Below are 20893 nucleotides of genomic sequence, written 5' to 3' on the forward strand. Positions count from 1 at the left end.
TCAACATCGTCCCCATTTCACTCTCTTCACCCCCACATGGAGCCACTATCTTTTACATCCTCTATCTCTCATTATTTTACTCTAATCTTATAATCTCATAACCACAAATGCACCATATGGGTAATTACTAATTAATAATTATTTTGTTTTGATTAACTATTTAGTAATTACTAATTTATTATTATTATTTTATTATTATGTTATGATTTATCATATATTATAAACTTGTTGTGAATTGGTAATTTTGATGTTATTTTTTATGGTTATGAACTTCTCATAGACTCATTATTATGGTTGTAAATTATGATCATATTTAGTATTATAGTATATTGCACATTAAAATTATATATATATATATATTAGTATATATTATAGTTATAAATTTCATGTGAATGTGGATTATAGTGTATTGAAAAATATTTTTGGCGACTACAGGTTGGGAAAGTAAAAGAAAAACTTCAATCTGTCTGAGCGAACTCTCTCCTCTCTCCCTCATTCCCTCTCTCGAGCGGCTGTAGGCAGCGACGTCAAGCGGACGACAGCAGGTAACACTGCAACCCATCGTTTATTCTTCTTTTTCTTCCCTTTTTGCTCTCATCTGTTTCTTTCTCTTTCTTCCAAAACACCACTTGTTGTTTCTTTTGCTACATCAAGCTCTCATGCCTCAGCTCTATTTTTATTATAGAAAGCTCATTGATGGGTTGGACTTTCATTTAGTTAGTCCACACTCCACCCACTTGGATTTTATTTGGTTGATTGAGATAATTTGATGACTGTGAATTGATGATCTCTATTGATTGTGGACTGTGAAATTTAATTAGCAGTGAATGAGTTGGAATTTAATTAAATTAGTAGTGATTGGGTTCTGTTATTTTTTTTAATTTTCTTAGAGAAATAAACCGTTATAATGTCCGAATGGAAACAACTTTGAATACTTATTGACTTATATAAGTAGCAAAAAGCAAATGTCAGTTAAGCGGGCCTACTATTTTGAGATTATAAATTTGAAATGTTGATTATGTCTGTGTTTTACGGTTTTTGCATAATTTTATATACAAATATGACTGCTAAATCCTCTCATTTAGTGTTTATGTCGTTATGGTTGTTAGTTTGTTGTGAACTCGATAATTTTGATCATATTATTTGTTATGATTGTAAACTTGTTATTATAGTTATAAATTATGATTAGAGCTATCAAAAAAGCTTATGGGATCGTGAGGCTCGGCTAGAGCTTTAAATGAGTTGAGTCGAGCTGATATTTTAAACTCAAATATATTATTGAGCCGAGCCGAGCCGAGCCGAATTGAGCCATTGGCTCGCTAAAGCTCGGCACGATTAGGCTCATATATTATATTATATATATAATAGATATATAACAGGTTTAGAATGAAGTGTATATAAGTAAAAACCCTAAACCTCACTAATATCCCTCCCCAAACTCTCTCAGCTGAAACCCATCTTCTTCACCACCAAATTCCATCTCCACCTTCACTATCGAGCTCATCTCCACCGAAACCCATCTCATCTCCAAGCGACCGTCGGCCATCGCCACCGAAACGGTATTTGGCGGTCTCCAAGCTCCGATCGGCCATCTCCCAGCTCCAAACTCCAAGCTCCCATCTCCAAGCTCCAAGCTCCCATCTCCAAGCTCTAAGCTCTAAGCTCCAAGCTTCCATCTCCAAGCTCCAAGCTCTAAGCTCCAAGCTCTAAGCTCCAAGCTCCACTATTTACTCTAATTTTTGCTCACTGATTTCTGTTCACCTAGGCACATCCAGGTATCCATAAAGATTTCTTGTATCAGTTTAGACTTTAGAGTAAGGAGAAAAGTTCAGATCTGAATTTATAGCAAGTGTTAAGTTGATTCTTCCTATTGATCTAGCACTTCGATGTGAATTTTCAAGCCTGAACTACTTCGATGTGAATTTTCAAGCCTGAACTACTTCGATGTGCTGTCATTTTGTCTATAAGACTATAATGTAGCATCATTTGAACATATTAGCAAATATTTGCACTGTTTCTTAGTTACCTAGATAACTTCTTAAGACAAGTGAGTTTTATCATGTCCTCTGCCATTTTTTTTTTGCTGTTCAACTCTCTCATTTGCAGTCTAATGAGCTGATGAGCTGAGCTTGAGCCTCATCGAGCTGGAGCTGAGCCGAGCCGAGCTAAGCCGTTTCAGCTCAAATTGAGCTAGCTGAGCTTTTCTATCTGTCGAGCCGAGCCGAGTTGGGCCAGCTCGCTCAAGCTCGGCTCGTTTACACCCCTAATTGTGATCATGTAATTTAGTATTTTGGTGCAGTACACTTTTAAATTTTTTATTTATACTTCATTAGTATATATTATATATTATATATAATTATTTTTAATTTTTTATATATTAAAAATACTAGATCATCTTAGTGCTTGCCTTCTGTCTAGGCGCTATGCTATGGGGTGATCGCTTGCAACCCGCAACCTGCTAAAATTTATCCTGCTTGAAGCAGGGAGGAAATTTTTTCTTTCAAGTTATTAAAGTCGACTCTTTTGCAAAGGAATAAGAGGATTTTGAACAAGTTGCCTTCTTTTCATATACACACATGACTACTAAGTCCTCTCAAATAATGTTTATGTTGTTATGGTTGTGAATTTGCTGAGAATTTGATAATTTTGATCATGTTATTTATTATGGTTGTGAATTTGTTATTATAAGTGTGAATTGTGATCATGTTATTTAATATTTTGGTGTAGTGCACTATTAAATGTTTTAAGTATACTATATTAGTATATATTGTTATCATATATAATTAATTTTCATTTTTGATATATTAAAAATGCTAAATTGCCTTAAGGCCCACCTTCTGCCTAGACACTATATGCAGTGGGGGTGATTGTCTGGAAACCGCAACCCGCGATTGCTTTTTAAAACATTGCTAAAATATAATTAGCTTGAAGCAGAGGGGAATTTCTTTTATTAAAGATTGATTCTAATGTGAAACAAATGGATCGTTAGGATTCTAGGAACGATGACGGTGAAAAAAAGAGAAAAATAATGGAGTTTCACACCTCCATTCTCAATTAGGGTTTTACATCTAAAACTCACATTGGAGATCTCAAAAAAATTTTCATTTCTTCATTAACCCCGATTGAGTAAACAGTTGGCCTATTTATAGATCTTATAAATGACAATAAGCAAATAATACCCTAAACAATTGCGAAAAAGTAAATATAACCCTAAACACCATAAATAGCAAATGTATAATAAAAATACTTGACTTAAGACTAATTTCCTGAAGGAGGAACTACACTGATACATGCGCCTGCGTAATATGTCAGTGATGTTTGCATTATACTCTCTGAGTGGGAGAGAACTCGACTTTGTCGAGTATGTCCCTTGCAGCCTTCAGGTTGCTCCAGTCTCACAGTTTCTTAGCACTCCAAGTTACTTCGATTAAGCCAAATATCATTAGATTCAGGGATAGGTTTCACACCTCCACCCTCAAGCAAGGTTTCACACTCAAGTTTTTCTAATGATAAAACTTATCTTTAGTGACTTCGAGCAGTGGACTGAGACTTTTCTCATACTTCTCTAGTCGATCGGGCTCTTACCGTTCTCAGTCAAACCAAGTATCATCATGCTTAGGGATAGGTTTCACACCTTCACCCCCAAGTTAGGTTTTTACACCCAAATCTTTATGATGTTAAGGCTTGTCCTTAGTTTCAGAAATGACACCGATCATGGGGATGAGAGAAGAAGTCGATGGGTATGCGACAGTGAAGGATATGGGTTGGCGGCTGCAAGTAGGTGACCGTAGGTGGCGGAGCTCAGAGAAGATGGCGTTGGCGATGGCGGAGAGCGGGGTTGGCGATGTTGGCGTCGGTGGAGAGTGACACTGGCGATGACGGCATCAGTGGAGAGCACTACTGGCGGCGACAACGTCAGTGGAGAAGTTGCTGACTATGAGGAGTCTAGTGAAGGAAGGAATTGGGGAACTGGGCTAGGGTTCGGTGTGAGATGAGAGGAGGTTGGGGATGAAGATGGCTAACGGGTTGAGATGATGATGACTAACGGGTTGAGGGGTTAGATTAATAGGTTTTTGGCTTTTGGATTAATGGGTTTTGGGTTTAATGGGGTTAGGTTAGGTTGGAAGTATTTGGGTTAATAGGTGTGAGTGAGTTTGGGTTGGGTGGCTAATGGGTTTGGGCTTGGAGCTGATTTCAATGGGTTGGTTTCAATTTAGGAAGGGAAAATTTTGAAAATTGGGAATATTGGAGGGAGAAGAAAAAAAAGGGCAGTTTGGTAGAGGTTTAGGAAAGGTGGGATTTGTTGGGATGTTGAGAAGAAAAAAGAAATTTGGTAGGAAGTTTAGGGAAAGAAGGAATTTGTTGGAATTCTAACAAAAATTAAGAGCCAAAAATGAAAATTTCGCGAATTGGGAATATTGGAGGGAGAAGAAAAGAAAAAAAAAAGGCAGTTTGGTAGAGGTTTAGGAAAGGTGGGATTTGTTGGGATGTTGAGAAGAAAAAGAAATTTTGGTAAGAAGCTTAGGGAAAGAAGGAATTTGTTGGGATTCTAACCTAAATTAAGAGCCAAAAATGGAAATTTCAAAAATTTCTAAATATTGAAGATTTGATGATTTTTTTTATTGCTCACCTAGCAAGGAAAAAGGTTGATTACTTGATTTAGGTGATGATAGACTATTGGATGATGCACGAACACTCCATGTTTAGTTGGATCTTGCTGCGCAATTTCGGAATGATGACCGATTTTTCTCGTTCTTTAGAACGACGATCTTCTCATGCGATAATGATTTGACATTCATGATACAAGTGTCGAATGAAGGACAAGTGTAGAGTGACATAGAACTTGGAAGGCGGGCCATCTATATACGGTGGAATTGGTGATAAAGGTTGGGAAAGATGGGTAGCACGGAAAAATTAATGGGCGATGGAGACAGAAAATATGGTTTGGAAAAAATTTGAATCCTAAAAAATCATTGCTCTAATACCAAAATGAGGTGAAACAAATGGATCGTTAGGATTCTAGGAATGATGATGGTAAAAGAAAGAGAAAAAGAATGAGGTTTCACACCTCCATTCTCAATTAGGGTTTCATACCCAAAACTCACATTAGAGATCTCAAAAAAAATTTCATTTCTTCATTAACCCCGATTGAGTAAACAGTTGGCCTATTTATAGACCTTACAAATGACAATAAGCAAATAACACCCTAAACAATTGCAAAAAAGCAAATATAACCCTAAACATCATAAATAATAAATGTATAATAAAAATACTTGACTTAAGACTAATTTTCTGAAGGAGGAACTGCACTGATATATGCGCCTGTGTAATATGTCAGTGATGCCCGCATTAGATTCTTTTTTCTTTCTAGTTATTAAAGCCAACTCTTTTGCAAAGGACTAAGAAGGATTTTAAACAAGTTGCCTCCTTTTCAAAGAAAGAAGAGGATTTCATATATAGGAGTTAACTGCAAAAGAAATATAGAAATATTTTTGTCGTATGAATTGTTGATATGTTCTGCTGGTAAGAGTGAATGATGAAAAGAGAGAAAAAATAAAAAAAAGAACAAGCTTTCAATTTAAAGAGGATGATATTTGTAGTTTGTATAACCACAAGAAGTAGCTCATAAGTTTTTCCAAAATTTTTCCTTTTTTCCTTTTCTCTTTCCAGTGAAGGAGAAGAGACACAGTGCTGCTGAAAGAAAAGAAGATGCCTGCTTACAGTGCAGCTGTGATGGGTTCTATTCAACAGACTGCTTGTTGGACCAAGTATTCTGGCTTACGTTATAATGTCCTTGCAGCAAACAAATCTCTGCATCATTCTACACTTAATTATGTCAATCATGGCCGATCATGCGATGCGCTTAGTGTCAGGGGAAGCTTGACCACTGGAAGACCACCTTCTGTTTCAGTCCCTGACTTGGATTCAGTAGGTATGTTTCAACTTCCAACTTGTATATTGTGACCAGTCTCAATAATAAAGTATTATCTTCCATTACTTTGCTAAACTTATTTAGTGGGCCATGCAATTATTGTGCTATTTCTGTCACACCCCAATCTTTGAGAGCAAGGGTTCAAGACAACAGCCGCGCACAGTGCATGTGTAAGGCCTATATCCACCAGTCAGATTGTAGTGTATAACTTGTAACATTCCTAATGCATGAAATATAATGAGGGAATACCAAAATGATTTCATAAGAACCTGTAGCAAAATTTAATAAATAATCAAGTCAACATTTCCAACTACCTAAAATTTCCACTTATGTAGAACAATCAATAAAAATCTAACTTATTCGATCCAATTGAAATGTTTTTTAAGAATTTAAAATGTTCATTTTCAACATCGTTCATGCCCCAAGTCAAATTATTCAAAAAAAATTCAGTCTCTTCAACCACTCAACCATCTCATATCCTCAGTTCCTGAAATCTACATTTAAAGATGAATTTAATGAATCACACAGCTCAGTAGGTAACAACCACATCATGTATAGACCGAGCAAAAGATTTTATGGTACTAACTCAAAATAACACACCACCTGCAATTTTGTAATTATAAGATGAATATTATGTAGGTAGTATATCAGATTTTAAGACATAATTAATCCCTAATGTTTTCGGTTATAGTTAAAATATAAAAGACTTATTATCCTCAGTATTATCCATAGAAGAAGATAATTTAATAAATAACCGCCCTCACAAGTAGTTAAAAGGCATTCAAGCATAAACATCACAGTCCCTATAACTTCAGTGACATGGGTCCGATGTCCGTTAATGATCAAACTATAACCTCGATGACCTCGGTTCCATGTCTATTAATGATCAAACTATAACCCCGATGGCCTAGGTCTGATATCCGATATAGTAATGACTAAATGCCACCTGATGGGCAATTATAAGGCTCTGAAGAACTCACATTTCATCATGTCCAAACTCTACATAGCTATATCAAGGCTTATCAATTTCACACATTTCTAGATTTAGATAAGAGTACATCATACAAAATGTATAGTATTTTGCTTATTCCTAGAATCACACATAAAACAATCTAACACAACAATTTTTCTTTAATCTAGACTTTACATATTAAACACTGTAAATAATGCAATGAACATATAGTGCCAATCATATTCTTCTCAAAAGTTTAAAAATAGCTTGTAGTTATAATAGAAGGTATGCAATCTCTCACATTATATCCATGATTTAAAAATCAAATAAAACTATGAAATGAACGAGATATTAGAGGTACCTACCTCAACAATAGATTTATAGAAGATGACCAAAAGTCATTAACCATGCCTCTTAATCAGTCATGTCCACTCCTAATTAAAGTATGAAGAGAGAGAGATAGAGAGACAGAGAGCAGTTCCAAATGAAATTGAATAATAGAGGAGGAGAAGAAGAAGAATTACTTGAGCTTGGTGATGTTGTGCTGAGATTGGACGACATAGAGGAGTATGAGAAGTCAAGGCAGCGTCCGATACCTTGATAGGCAGCCTTAGGGTTGCCAAAACGTGAAGAATTGAGTGGGTTTCGGATTTTATTAGCAGATTTTCAAAAAGGCCGCTCAGTTTCTTAGATTTAATGAATAGGTCTTTATTAAGAAAGAAAAAAAAATTGAACTTTTATTCTTACAGTTTTGGTCCATTTCCTTACTAATATATTTTAATTGAGGAGACCCTGTCTCATAAGATCATATATGAATGTAAGTTGTGGTTCTCCAGAGTATAGAACAACCTAAGGAATACTTGAATTGATATCCACGAGCAGGGAAGTCATTAAACCATATTTTCATAATGGAATAAGATGAGTGTTTTTGTCAATTTTATTATAGCCTGATTTTAGTTATTTTTATTTGATTGGAGGACTCTCTTTCTTTTTATGAAATACTGAATAGAATTGTGTATGACATGTTTCAGGAATTTTGCACAGTTCCACAGACTATTCCTTGAGGGATGCGGATCCTGAAGTGCATGCACTAATTGAGAAGGAAAAGCAACGTCAATTCAATTGTTTAGAGCTCATTGCTTCTGAAAACTTTACCTCACGAGCAGTTATGGAAGCATCTGGCTCTTGCCTCACAAACAAATATTCTGAAGGATTACCTGGTAAAAGGTAAAAAATTGCAGCTTAATTTGAAGTATCTGGTTAAATCTTCATAACAAAATTGATCACTGTTATGTATGTATCTGACGCAGGTACTATGGAGGCAATGAGTATATTGATCAGGTTGAGAACCTTTGTCAGAAAAGAGCTCTGCAAGCATTTCACCTTGATGAGAGTAAATGGGGTGTAAACGTGCAGCCACTGTCTGGTTCTCCTGCTAATTTTGAAGTTTACACAGCTTTGCTTAGACCTCATGACAGAATAATGGTGACATTCTGTTATCATTTCATGCTGTCTTTTCTTAGAAGTCCTTCCTCACAGGATAGAATTTGTATATAATCACAGGGTCTTGATCTACCCCATGGAGGGCACCTTTCTCATGGGTTTATGACTCCCAAAAGACGAGTATCAGGCACCTCGATCTTTTTTGAGTCTATGCCATATCGTCTTGATGAATCTACAGGTGATACTTTCTGAAATCTGCTAGGAAAGTTGAATTGCTATTTTGAACAAATCACTTTTTATGCATGCCTGCACGTCTACTGAATATCTGCTTATATTGAATCTCCTTTTCTTCATGAGCAGGCTATGTTGATTATGATATGCTTGAGAAAACAGCTATTCTTTTTCGTCCAAAGCTTATTATTGCTGGAGCGAGTGCATATCCCAGAGATTTTGATTATCCTCGTATGAGGAAGGTAATCTCTTATCTGCCATTTGACTTTATATTATTGATATCTGTCCGATTATGTTGCTAATGATTAATGAAGATATATCTTGATTTAGATAGCAGATGCTGTAGGTGCATTCCTCATGATGGATATGGCTCATATCAGTGGACTTGTTGCTGCTAAAGTAGTTGCTGATCCCTTTGAATATTGTGATGTGGTTACGACAACGACACATAAGGTATGAATGAAATTAGCTGCAGCTCATATACATAATCGAGGAACTTATGTTGTTTGGAATCATATTAAATTCTAATCTTTATTCAAGTGGAAATGGGCGACTGTGGAGATAGCAACAATGTCGTCGACCTACCCAGTTAAATATTTCTTCTTAGACAGTTAATACCTACTTAATACTTGGCACCAAGTTCGCTCTTCACATAAACCTACCTAAATTTTCATCTGAATGACTAGCCCTTTGTACACTTTAGTATAGTTTATTGGAGGGAAAGTTTAAAGTGATGGTTTTCAGCACCTTATAACATGGAGGTTTCTCTTTTTCCTTTTCCATTCTTTCAGATTCTTACCTTTAAACATGCTAAAACATAACCTCCAAAGAAAAGGGCATAATAATTTCCCCATAAATTCCCAATTTACGTACTTTAAATTGTATATTATCCTTTCCCTAGAGTGGCAAATCAGTTGAACAGATTCTTATAGTGTGATACTAGATTTTCACAGGAAAACGAGGTTGCAACACTTGAAGCATAATGTATGGTAGCATTTTCTTTTCCTATTGAAGAAACATAGGTCTAGGCCTACCTAAATTATCCACTGTTCCAAATCTCCCAGAAGTTGACTTTCATTATAGTAGTTGTTGCGTACTTCAATATTTTCCTCTTATAACTCCCCCAAAACCTTTATCTCCTAGGTTCAAATACTCGGCATGATTTGGTTTGCAGTCTACAAAAGATATTGGAAACCAGATACCAATCATTTCCTTCCAATTATCATCTTGTACTTGCGTATCATCTGTGTTCTTCTGGGAGTTGCTAGTAATGTTGTCGACTTCTCAATTATAAGATATTAGCGTCAACTTAATTCTTTTTGTAGTTTTCTTTTTTAGATTCCTTGTTCAAAACAATGAACTGAATAACTAAGGTGCCAAGGCATGGTATGGTTGGCAGATGCATGGCATAAGATTATTCAGAAAGTTCTATTGGTCCTTCTTGTCTTCGGGTAGTGGTGTTTGCCAAGCAATTGAATCCATACTATTCAATATTTGTAACCCTTTTTCTTATGATTTAGTTTTGATGTAGTTCTTCTGTGAAATTATCCTCCATAGTTTCATGATACTATCTGATCATGATTTTCTATTTTTCTGCTTGATCTATTGATGCAATTCATAGAACACTTGGAAATTGTCACCAATTAATTTTGTTTAGGGTCCTTCCATATAAGTGCTCAGAATTGATTTCTTGCACATCTTACTCAGATCAACCATTTCTATGAAATCTGATTGGCAGCTTCTTCTTTTTTAATATTTTCTTTTTCCTTTTCGTTTTGACCCACAAAATAAGTCATCTTAGATGGACATAAAACTTAATTTGGTGTGGTGCTTATCTTGGCCCCATAAATTGTGATGTAATTCTTGAACCAATGAAAAAAAGCAACCTGTGAGGTTTTCTATCAGTTGGGAAGGTCACACTTGCCTGGTCCCTCAAAAGCGGGTTTAAATCTGATATTGATAGATTCTTTGCAACTTAATGACTTGCTGTGTATATTTTAGGGATGGTGTTCTTCAATGGCATTTGAATGTGGTACCTTGATAATTTTTATGCCTTATCAAGAGATATTTGGTTATGGAGAAAATTCACAGTTCTTTCTGGGTTAGATTTGTCCCCCTATTGTCAAGTTATACTCATTTGAAAGAATGGCAGTGTCCTGGAAGATAAAAGAGAAAAAAATCATCTTTTGTGCAGGTCAAATGCTATATTTATCACCCTATTTTCATGTGAAAAAGAATGTGCACAACACATGATGCATCATGTAATGCCTGCATGTTCAGTTCTACTCCTATCTGAATTTTCACATTTAAATTTTGTTTTGAGCTACCATGCTTGTTGATAAGGATTAGGATATAACATTAGAAAGTGTACATTCTTTGATACTATTGGATGTTGCAGATACATGTAATAGAAAATAGTTCATTTCCAATGGGATTTTTCTTCTTATTTCAATGCCACATTTCTAGTACTCTATCATCCTTCCAGAATCTTTATGCATGATCTTTTGCTTTCTAATGTGATTTTATATTTTTCACAATACAGTCCTTGCGAGGTCCTCGTGGTGGCATGATATTTTACAGAAATGATGCAGTTCTTGGTGTTGACTTAGAGACAGCGATAAATAATGCCGTATTCCCAGGTTTGCAGGTAGTACTTCGTTGGTATATCTAATCTAGTCTGTTCTGTACTCTAGTCCGATATCCAAGTAAATCCTTGAGTACTTATTTGATTAGAGTCTACATCTATGATACAAAAGCATCATGACTAGCTAAAAGTAATCAATGTCATTCAGGGTGGTCCTCACAACCATACAATTGCTGCGCTTGCTGTATGTCTGGGACATGCTCAATCAGCTGAATTCAGGGCTTATCAGAGCCAGGTAAATCACATCATTTTGTTGCTTGTTCAGTTGGTGACAATATTCTTTAACAGCCAAGTATAATGGTTGTTTGTGATAACAGGTTATATCCAATTGCAAAGCCCTTGCATCCAGAATGACAGAATTGGGTTACAAGCTAGTTTCCGGTGGAACCGATAACCACCTTGTTCTGGTGGACTTGAGACCATTAGTAAGATTATTATTAATTTATGTGCTTGATTTTACCTGCATAAGCAATTTTGTGTTCTTCTAAGCAATACTCAGAAGTTCATTATGGTAACATGATCTTTTAAATGCTAAATACCTTTTCCTTTTTCTCCCTGATGAACCAGAAATGCTTGTTTGCTTAAAACGGGCAAATTTGTGCATGTGCTCCAATTGCAGTGCTTTTTTCCTAGAATCTTACCAAATTTGTTCATGCGTCGTTGTCGGATGTACCCAGAATATAAGATCCACCTTCATGTGGTAGATAAAAGATTCTGCAAAAAGAAATAACATGCTGGATGTTTTCTATGAAAGAACTAAAATGCTGGATGCTTCTGTTAGGCCTTGACGACATTAGTGTGGAGAGTTGACTAGCATATGCATGCTTTCTCAGGTGGGGAGCCCAATAGAAACATCTAGCATTTCTTTTCTTATTTTGCTAGCAAGATCTGAAGTTTTCTTCACTCTTGGATGTGGAGGGTTAATAATAGATGACCTATATTGATTTTTATTTAGTCTGTTGACTGCTTATTTTTAGGATATTGATGGTGCTCGGGTTGAGAAGATTTTGGACATTAGTTCAATCACGCTCAACAAAAACTCAGTGCCAGGTAAATATTAACATTGTGATATAACCATGCTATTATACTTCTCTTCTTTTTTTCTTTCCTCATTAATATATTCTGTTACTTAGCCCTTAAAATAATAATGTTTTTGAAGGTGATAAAAGTGCACTAGTCCCTGGAGGCATCCGAATAGGGACGCCTGCAATGACGACCAGAGGACTTAAGGAGACAGATTTCAGACTTGTCGCAGAGTTCATCCACGAGGGCATACAGATTGCTCTCAAAGTTAAGGCTTGTGTCAAAGGAACAAAGCTTAAGGACTTCATGACCTTTGTAGAATCCCGAGAGTTCTCCTTTAAAGAGTCTATATCAGAACTCGAGATGCAGGTCCGTGCTCTTACAAACCAATTTCCCATCCCTGGAGTATAGAAGGAATAACTAGCCAAATGGAGGGATCATATCATCAAAACCATAAAAGACGAAGCCTTTTGTGGACCTGGACACACAAAATCCAGCGCATGGAATACAACAACCAAGCATTTGTATTCCAACTTTTATGGTTACAATCTATGTGTTAATTAACAAGTTAGACAATGAAGCTACTGGAGAAAAAACAAATCATTTGATAGTTATTGTAAGAGGGCCCCCTCTGAGACCCAGGTTCAAAAGAATCGGGTGTCAGATGCTTGATATGCTGTGGCTCAGGAACTTTAGAATGCTACAAAAATATCACCCTTTTCTTTCAGCTTGATACATACTCAATTTATCTTTGTTGGATCTATTATTCTCTTTATCTCTTATATTGTATCACTTTATTATGCAATGCATCTTTAATTTTACCTCAGATAATTGTTGTCCTACCAGTGGCCTAGCTATAATTGAGTTTTTGACCAAACTAGACTTCTTTCAAACTTGATTTGCCAAAATAGATTATACTCTAAATTTAATATTAAAAAGGATGCATCTTAACCTGTTAAGCTTTTCTTTTATTTGCCTTGCAGCACTAAACATCTACCCTCAAGTTCTTTTTGTTGTAGCATAGACCTATCATCATATCAGAACTTCGACAAATTTCTTTTCACCCTCGTCTGTTATGAACATTCTCCCTTTCCAGTTACTATTATAATCTTGAATCTTAAAGAGCTATTATAACTCGCAAGAATCCAATTAGTTTCATTCACATGTTTGTCCTTGACATTGCTTCAATTGTAACAATAAAACTATTGCAACTGAAGTAGAATTTTATAGCACAAAAATCAATCCTTTTAACACCTTCATTCTTGTGAACCCTATACAACCTCCACTCCCCCAATCCTTCAAGGTGAAGGCGAACCCAACAAAAGGAAAGAATCAAGATGGAAAAAGTCCACAGAAGATAAAAGCATGGAGAAGGCTTTGTGCCATTTTGGTCTGATCTGGGGTTCCATATATAGTGATTGTTCCTATTGTTTCTCCAGGCTTTCGGTCGTGAACTGTGACAATAGCACCTGACATCTGAAAAAAAAAGAAAAAGAAGGGCAAGTTAGAGATACATAAATCTTCCCGTTGACATTAAAAATTTACTGAAGTTAAAGATTATAATCACAAACTCTGCATTCTGAAAACAGATACTGAGCTGAACAGCCAATCACTTAAGCCTTGCTCTAAGAAACCATGCATTTTTTTGTTAAGTGAAGATATGATTAGCTAGATAGGCATAAATGAGTTTTTACAATGTTTTGAATCTATTGCTGTTACTTTAAATCTTTCTTTCCAAGTAAAGAATGAAATGAGCTATCCACTAATCATGTTCCTTAGTTCCCTTGATGACCTAGTTATTTGAAACTTTTAACATAAGGTTGTGTTGTGAAGTTGTGCAGATAAATTTACAGCCTAATGGAAAGTTTAATACATCATACATGAGAAACAACTGAAAATACTAAATCAAAGAGTAACTGTGATATCCAGAAAAGTATGAGATTCTTTATCCGCAGTCCTCTTTCGATGGATAAGAACATAGTTCATTGCCAATGTTCTCTTCGATAAAGGATTGGAAGTTTGAACAAAGCTTAAAAAGCTAATATTCTTTTTGATAAAGGATTTGAAATACATTCGATCAGATTGGCTATCAAATTTTCATGGAATAGATACCTTTCTGATCTCATCAAGATCATTGCCGTTTTCTCCATAAATAAATCCCAAATACTGCTGAGGAATTATAACTTCTGTTGTCATGCTTGCTGACATATTTATCTGGTTTCCACTGTAAATGAATATCAACATATATGAGACAAAACGAGCATGATAGGATTTCCAGGGTAACAAAATGAACATACTTTCCTATTGCTCCTCTGAAATCTGAGCCAGCTCCCCCATCAGGAAGGCCTCTCTGATTTCCACTGCCTGGTACCTAAAGAAAATAAAGCAATTTAAAGACTCTAAGTCCAGAGTAACGAGAGGACTACAAGATTATGTGTATAAAGAAATAGTTTTGGGCTTTTGGCATGTCATCCATTTTGGGACTGTATGTACCACATGTTCTGTAAGATCTAAATGCAATACAAAAGAATTACGGAATCATGAACTACAATACAACAAGAGACAAGGTGTAGCAAAAGTATGTTCTTCACCTTACTACTAGATCAAATATTTAATAGAAAATGATATCAATATCATAACAAAGAAGATCCAAATTGTGAACTACAATACAACAAGAGACAGGTGAAGTACTAAGATATTATAAGATCCTACACAAATCATATTATTTAGGCACTTGTGCCAGAATCTTATAGTGTTTAAATACCAAGAATGCACTATATAATGACAAGGTTTAAAATGTAACCCAGAAAATAAAATATCCAAATGCATAAGAACCAATCTAGATTCAGGGCTGCTGTTCTTTCTCCTAAACAGAAATATTTGATAACAGTATACCACAACAGCTACTGATACCAGGTATAATGCACAAGTCTGAAAAAATGATTTGTTCATAATCTCATTTGCAAAATTCTTGTCATTTTCGTCATGACAGAAATATACCTTGGAAAAAAGTAAAAAGAAAAGGACACAAGTTCTAATTATCCAGTTGCGCATGGTGGAGCTGCCCATGCAAATTCTGACAATGGAAAGGACACATCCAATTATCCAGACAGGATGGTCTGACTGTTTTACTATGCACAGCATCCTTGCAATAATCACAAACTAATACAATAAGCCAACAAAGCAAAGTTGGGTGCTGGCACAAAGTCTCACCTCAGGAGCCCATGATCTTGGTGAAGGGCGATCTATAGAAGGGCGAGGCCCTGTATTTTGACAAGCATAAGAAAAAGGGGGTTGATCAACCCGGAGATGATCCACGCCACGTGAGAGAGCTGACTGCCGATCTATGGTATCAGAGAGAGCAAAGGAAGGCTCAGCACCAAGAGAGAGCCCAATTGAAGGATATCGTCCAGGAGTTGTTGGCTCTTGTCTTGATCTAGGCACATTGGGAGGGAAATCGGGCGCTCCAGGTGAATAGTGGGTCATGCCTACACTTGTATATGGTCTCACTGGAAAAATCGTCTCTCGAATCCTGCTAGTGATTTGAAGCAATGCATCCTGAACAGCTTGAAAGGTACCGCTCACCTGCAGCAAGCCACCAATAGTTACCATTTTTCCAGCATAGGTCCTTTGGAGGCTTACTCCTGTCATTGCATTTTCAATTTTCCAACAAAGATTAAGGTTCACTTCCAGTCATAACTCCACAATTACAGCTCAATTATTTCCAAAAATCAGTTTCAGTGACTATGCAATGACAGTGAACTATGTCTAGTATCATACCTGTCATTCTTGCCATCATTTTCTCTTTGACAAATGTAGCACACTCTCAAGAATGTTGGAAAAACAATTGCCTAATTAAAAAGAAGAAAAGTGTACAATCTCCTTTTTTTCAGGGACACATTCAACATAACTAAGTTTCTCAATGAAACAGGGCTTTATTACCTTTGGTAAAAATAAAAAAAAACTTAGGTTACACACTTATGCAGAATGACTATTTACCAAGCAATGAACCTCTAAAACCTCATGCAAATGAAGGAGCTAATGAGTAAGAATTCAATCAAAGTTATATTTTGGATTCATGTACTTAAAATTCCAGATAGGAGAGAAGAACTTGCATCCATGGATGATCACTTTATAAATAGAAAATCATAGTAGGAATAGGCATGTCCATTCAGAGGACCTCTACAGGTGAATAATCATGTATAATATAAAAAGAACAATATTAGTAGAAAGCATACATTTATGGGATGATACAAGTGTATGTACCTGGACAACTTCATCATTTGCTTGAGCACATTTTGGGACTTGTTCCTTCACAAAAATCCGAATACTAGCACCAGTTTCTTTTCTCATTTCTGCAATAATAGTTCCACCCACACCCAAGAGACAACCAATCTGCTGGGCAGGAACAAGAAGCCTAGCAGAAACAGCGGAACCTTTATCATTTCCTGCCTCTGCAAGTCTAGAGTGTACACGAAGGACAGCATCTTGAGCCGGAGAATGTTTCAACTCAGTGTTCTGCACTAATCAGCGCCTATATGATTTAAATATTGAGACTTACCAAAGAAATGAATGACTATAAAGTTGTACCCATCTCTTCTTTAACAGAAGTTGGTCTCCAGCACTCACCTCACGTGCAGAAATCACAATAACTCTCTCATCTGAATCTGAGACAATATCAACAACCTTGATGGAAGCACCAGTTTCATTTTGCAAAGCCCGAACAATAACACCTCCTTTTCCGATGATGCTACCTACTCTATCATGCGAGCACAACATTCTGAAGACAACTTCCTCTTCAATAAACTTCCTATGCCTAGAAGCAACAGTATCTACTCCGAGGTTTGATGGATGCCCCTTAAAATGATAATCTGAGATATGCATACTTGACATCCTTTGACTGTAAGGATCCACTTGTACAGGAGAACCAGTTCCACGGGCAGTTGCCCCAAATGGCCTTGTAATGGCAAAGTTTACTGCATCTAATCTAGGGTTGTCCTGAAGACAACTCGAAACAGATAATAGTGCCTTCCTTGCAGCAAAGAAGCTCCCGCTAATCTAGAAAAGTGTTTTCTATAAGCTTACTGGAACTCCAAATATAGAAAATTGACCTACTATGAAAAAAATGGCATTATCATAATGTAGTTGCAACGAAAGAAGAAGACTTCAAGTAATACTACAAGAGACATAGATAACAAGATTGACTAACTAATAAACATAGTGTTGCCAGCGATTAACAAAAAGGCAAACAGACAAACATCTTGCTAATATTATGCTGGGCAGAAGTTGCACAAAGCCTTCTCCCAGCAATGTAGCATTGCACAACTCAAAGATGGGAAAGCTCTAAAAGAATTAAAGAATTAACAGATTTTACAATCATCTGCCGATCTAAAATCAAACTACTAAGAGTTGATGCAAAGTTTAGGCATCAAAGGAAGATTAGACAATAGAGGATTTGCAAACGCTAATTGGTGAGCATGGTAATCATTTATACCCGGAAATAACCCCTCTAGAAAATCCTGAAGACCATGGCACAGCCTAGAGGAGAAAGTGAAAAACTGACAACTTTTGCTTTAGAATATTTATTATCTTTCTAAAGTGCACTTTACATACTACAACTGGCAATAAATTCCCCTCAACAAGGTTGAAACGTTTGGTTGATCTTCACAATTAAATGGGAGCTTATTCATAAACCAAATGCCTCCTAGGTCAAACTAACTCCATATCCTTTGTCACATTCACATGTCGAACCTCACACAGTTAGGAACTAACACCAGAGTACAACAGGGTAAATTCAAGAACTCACATGGATCAGCTCATCCCCCGGAGCAGCGCATGGGGGCACCTGGTCCTTCCCGAAAACCCTAATCTGTGCTCCGCTCTCCTGCCTAATCTTCTCCACAATCTTCCCCCCTTTCCCGAGCACGCAACCGACCTGACTACCCGGCGCAAGAAGACGGCATACCACCGGCCCCTCTACCTCCTTCTCCTTCGCCTCCTCCTCCTCGACCCCAAGAATCCGCTCAAAAACCCGAAGAAGCGCCCTTTGCGCCGGTGAAGCCTCCTCAGACGAGGAGGATGCCTCCTTCTTGGTGTGGAATTCGGCGGCAATGATGACGACGCGGTCGTCGGATCCGGGGACGGGGTCATCGAAGCGAATCTTGGCTGTGAGGTGGGGGATGATGGGGAAGATCGAGTTGATGCGCTCGGAAGGGCACAGGACTCGGAAGAGGGTCTCCGAGGAGGGTTTTAAGGGAGGGTTTTGCGGAGCACGAAAAGAGGAGGAGGGGTGCCGCCTTTTCGATCCGGCAGAGGAGGGGGTGGTGGGCGAGGGTTCGCCGGCGGCGGCGGCGGCGTCGTCAACCATGGCTCTCTCTAAAACCCTCTTTCGCTACTCGTTCAGTTTGCTTTCACTCCGTAACATTTCGCACCCTCCACTTTCAATAATTTACGATTCACACACATTCACTGAGTTTTTATTTTAAATTTTATTTTAATTAAAAAAAATTTAAAAAGAAAGAACTGAAATATATTAAATAACATGTTAGGTTACAAAAGTCGACGACAAAATTTTAAACAAAGTTATAAAGAAAAACCTCCCTCTTAAACCAATACTTCTTTTTATTTTTGCATGCAGTGAGATTAGCTTGACGAGAAGTATGAATAACTTTATAATTATTAGAATCGATAACTTTTGATGCCTTCAATAATTGAGGTGATAGATCAAAGTGGTGATTATTATTTAAAATGTTGACAAGGAGGATTGAGTCTAACTTGAGCCACACATTGGAGTATTCTTGTTAATTAGTGCAAAGCAGCGCCTTCTTATTTACAGTAGCTTCAACTACGATTGTTGTTTGTAAGGTGTGTTATTTGCAAGCTGCAAAAAGAAGACTATCATTAGTCTATTGGAAAAATGAAACTAGCCCCACTAATCTCTGTTTGATTAATAAATGAACCATCAAAGTTTAATTTGACTCACCTATTAGCTGGAGGTTCCTATCTAACAGTAATGGTGGCAGAGTCGAATTTTATTTATTTTTAACATATAACTATATTTATTACATAGAGAAAGAGTTTTTGAGCCAAACTTTTTTTACATTTTCTCTTTTATTAGAGAAAGTAACAATATTTTCATACTTCTAGACTAGCCAAAGTAAGACAGCACATCAGTTTTGAACCCAGACCTTGTTGGAGTCTAACAGCTCATTACTCGCAGTAAAAAACTATTAGACCATATCTCTTAAAAAATAAGATTCAAAGTAATATTAGTAAGGAGATCTTGCCTCTATAAGTTGTATTCACACTAGGGCAGAGATAATTTCTGCTAGCAAATGCTAGAAGTGAAAATGCAATAGAATTAGATCAATCACTAAATCTCGGAAGGTCCATAGTCCACTAGTGAGGACATTAATAATATTTTCTTCAAATGAAAATTTAAAAGTAAAAAAAATTATATGGTTATATCGATTATAAGAAGGATAATCATCGATTTTCATCTCGTAGCCGCCTCCTTACTCAAGTAAGAGAGCGATGGAGGACAATCTAAGAACTTACCGATGAGGCTGTAACACTACTCAACCATAATTTTCTTGATTTTCTTTATGTTTAGTCACTATAGAGGACGATGAGCTTTATATCTTTTGAAAGATATTTTCATAATCTACATTAACAGCTAAGGAGCAAGGCGTTGCCTTAAAAAGCTAATATTAAGAGATCAATGGAGGATGTTTTCCATCACGCTGCTCCTTGAAAAAGACATTAGTTTGATGAAAAATATGAATAACTTTATAATTGTTAGGATTAATAATTAAGTTTTTGATGCCTTCAATAGTTGAGGTGATAAACCAAAGTGATGACCATCATTCAAAATGTTGACTAGAAGAATTGAATCTAACTCGAGCCACACATTGGAGTATCTCTGTTGAATAATGCAAAGCATCACCTCTTTCATTACAATAGCTTCAACTATGATTGTTATTTATAAGACATGCATCTGCAAGCTGCAAAAGGAGGGATATTATTAGTCTGTTAGAGAATAAAACTAGCCCAATCGATCATTGTTCGATTAACAAATGAACCATCAAAGTTCAATTTGACCCACCTATTAGATGGAGGTTCCTATCTAACAGTAATGGTGGCAGAGCCAGGTTTCATTTTATTGACATACAATTGAGCATGATATTCATTAGATAGAGAAAGGGTTTTTGAGACACTTTTTTTTAAAAAAAAAATCTTTCCTTCCATTAGAGAAAATAACAATGTCCATACTTCCAGACTAACCAGAGTAAGACAGCACAACAGCTTGAACCTAGGCTTTGTCGGAGTCTAACAGCCCATTACTTCGCAGCCAAAAAATATTACACCATATCTCCTCAAAAATAATATCCAAAGTAATGTTAGTAAGGATGTGTAGAGATAATTTTTTTTTAGCAAAGGCTAGAAGTAAAAATACTATGGAATTAGATAATTTCAAGCTCTAGATTGTGGAAGGTCCATAGCCGGCTAGTGAGGATATTAATCATATCTTTTTCTAATAAAAATTTAAAAGTAAAAAAAATCACATGGTTATATCGATTACATAAATGATAACCATCGATTTTCATCTCCTAGCCGCCTACTTATTCAAGTAGGAGAGTGGTGGAAGATTTTCTCTATGTTTAGTCAC

At 36.5% G+C, this 20893-nt stretch overlaps 2 protein-coding genes across 3 annotated transcripts; one reads left to right on the top strand and one right to left on the bottom strand.

The window, feature by feature from the left end:
- Positions 1 to 1388: 1388 nt before the first annotated feature.
- LOC140799963 (serine hydroxymethyltransferase 3, chloroplastic) lies at positions 1389 to 12986 on the top strand. 2 transcript variants are annotated; one of them, XR_012111129.1, is made up of 13 exons: positions 1398 to 1775; positions 5671 to 5932; positions 7916 to 8111; positions 8195 to 8369; positions 8448 to 8565; positions 8688 to 8800; positions 8889 to 9011; positions 11101 to 11205; positions 11351 to 11437; positions 11520 to 11627; positions 11984 to 12035; positions 12180 to 12252; positions 12362 to 12986. XR_012111129.1 is itself a non-coding variant. In XM_073154556.1 (12 exons), the coding sequence occupies exons 2-12, from the start codon at positions 5710 to 5712 to the stop codon at positions 12634 to 12636; spliced, it is 1596 nt and encodes a 531-aa protein (XP_073010657.1). In that variant the 5' UTR covers positions 1389 to 1775; positions 5671 to 5709; the 3' UTR covers positions 12637 to 12986. The 2 variants fall into 2 exon arrangements, 1 of the variants encoding a protein (XP_073010657.1); XM_073154556.1 differs by lacking the exon at positions 11984 to 12035 and having other exon boundaries at positions 1389 to 1775.
- A 444-nt stretch (positions 12987 to 13430) lies between these two features.
- On the bottom strand, positions 13431 to 18665 carry LOC140800430 (KH domain-containing protein HEN4-like). Its single transcript, XM_073155227.1, has 7 exons — positions 18032 to 18665; positions 16855 to 17283; positions 16492 to 16743; positions 15439 to 15810; positions 14523 to 14596; positions 14338 to 14449; positions 13431 to 13701 (listed from the first exon to the last, which is right to left on the bottom strand). The coding sequence occupies exons 1-7, from the start codon at positions 18590 to 18592 to the stop codon at positions 13558 to 13560; spliced, it is 1944 nt and encodes a 647-aa protein (XP_073011328.1). The 5' UTR covers positions 18593 to 18665; the 3' UTR covers positions 13431 to 13557.
- Positions 18666 to 20893: the final 2228 nt, after the last annotated feature.

This window comes from Typha latifolia, chromosome 13 (genome assembly GCF_019914945.1).
Source record: "Typha latifolia isolate L0001 chromosome 13, TyphaL0001v2, whole genome shotgun sequence".
In the NCBI taxonomy this organism is placed as follows: Eukaryota; Viridiplantae; Streptophyta; class Magnoliopsida; order Poales; family Typhaceae; genus Typha; species Typha latifolia.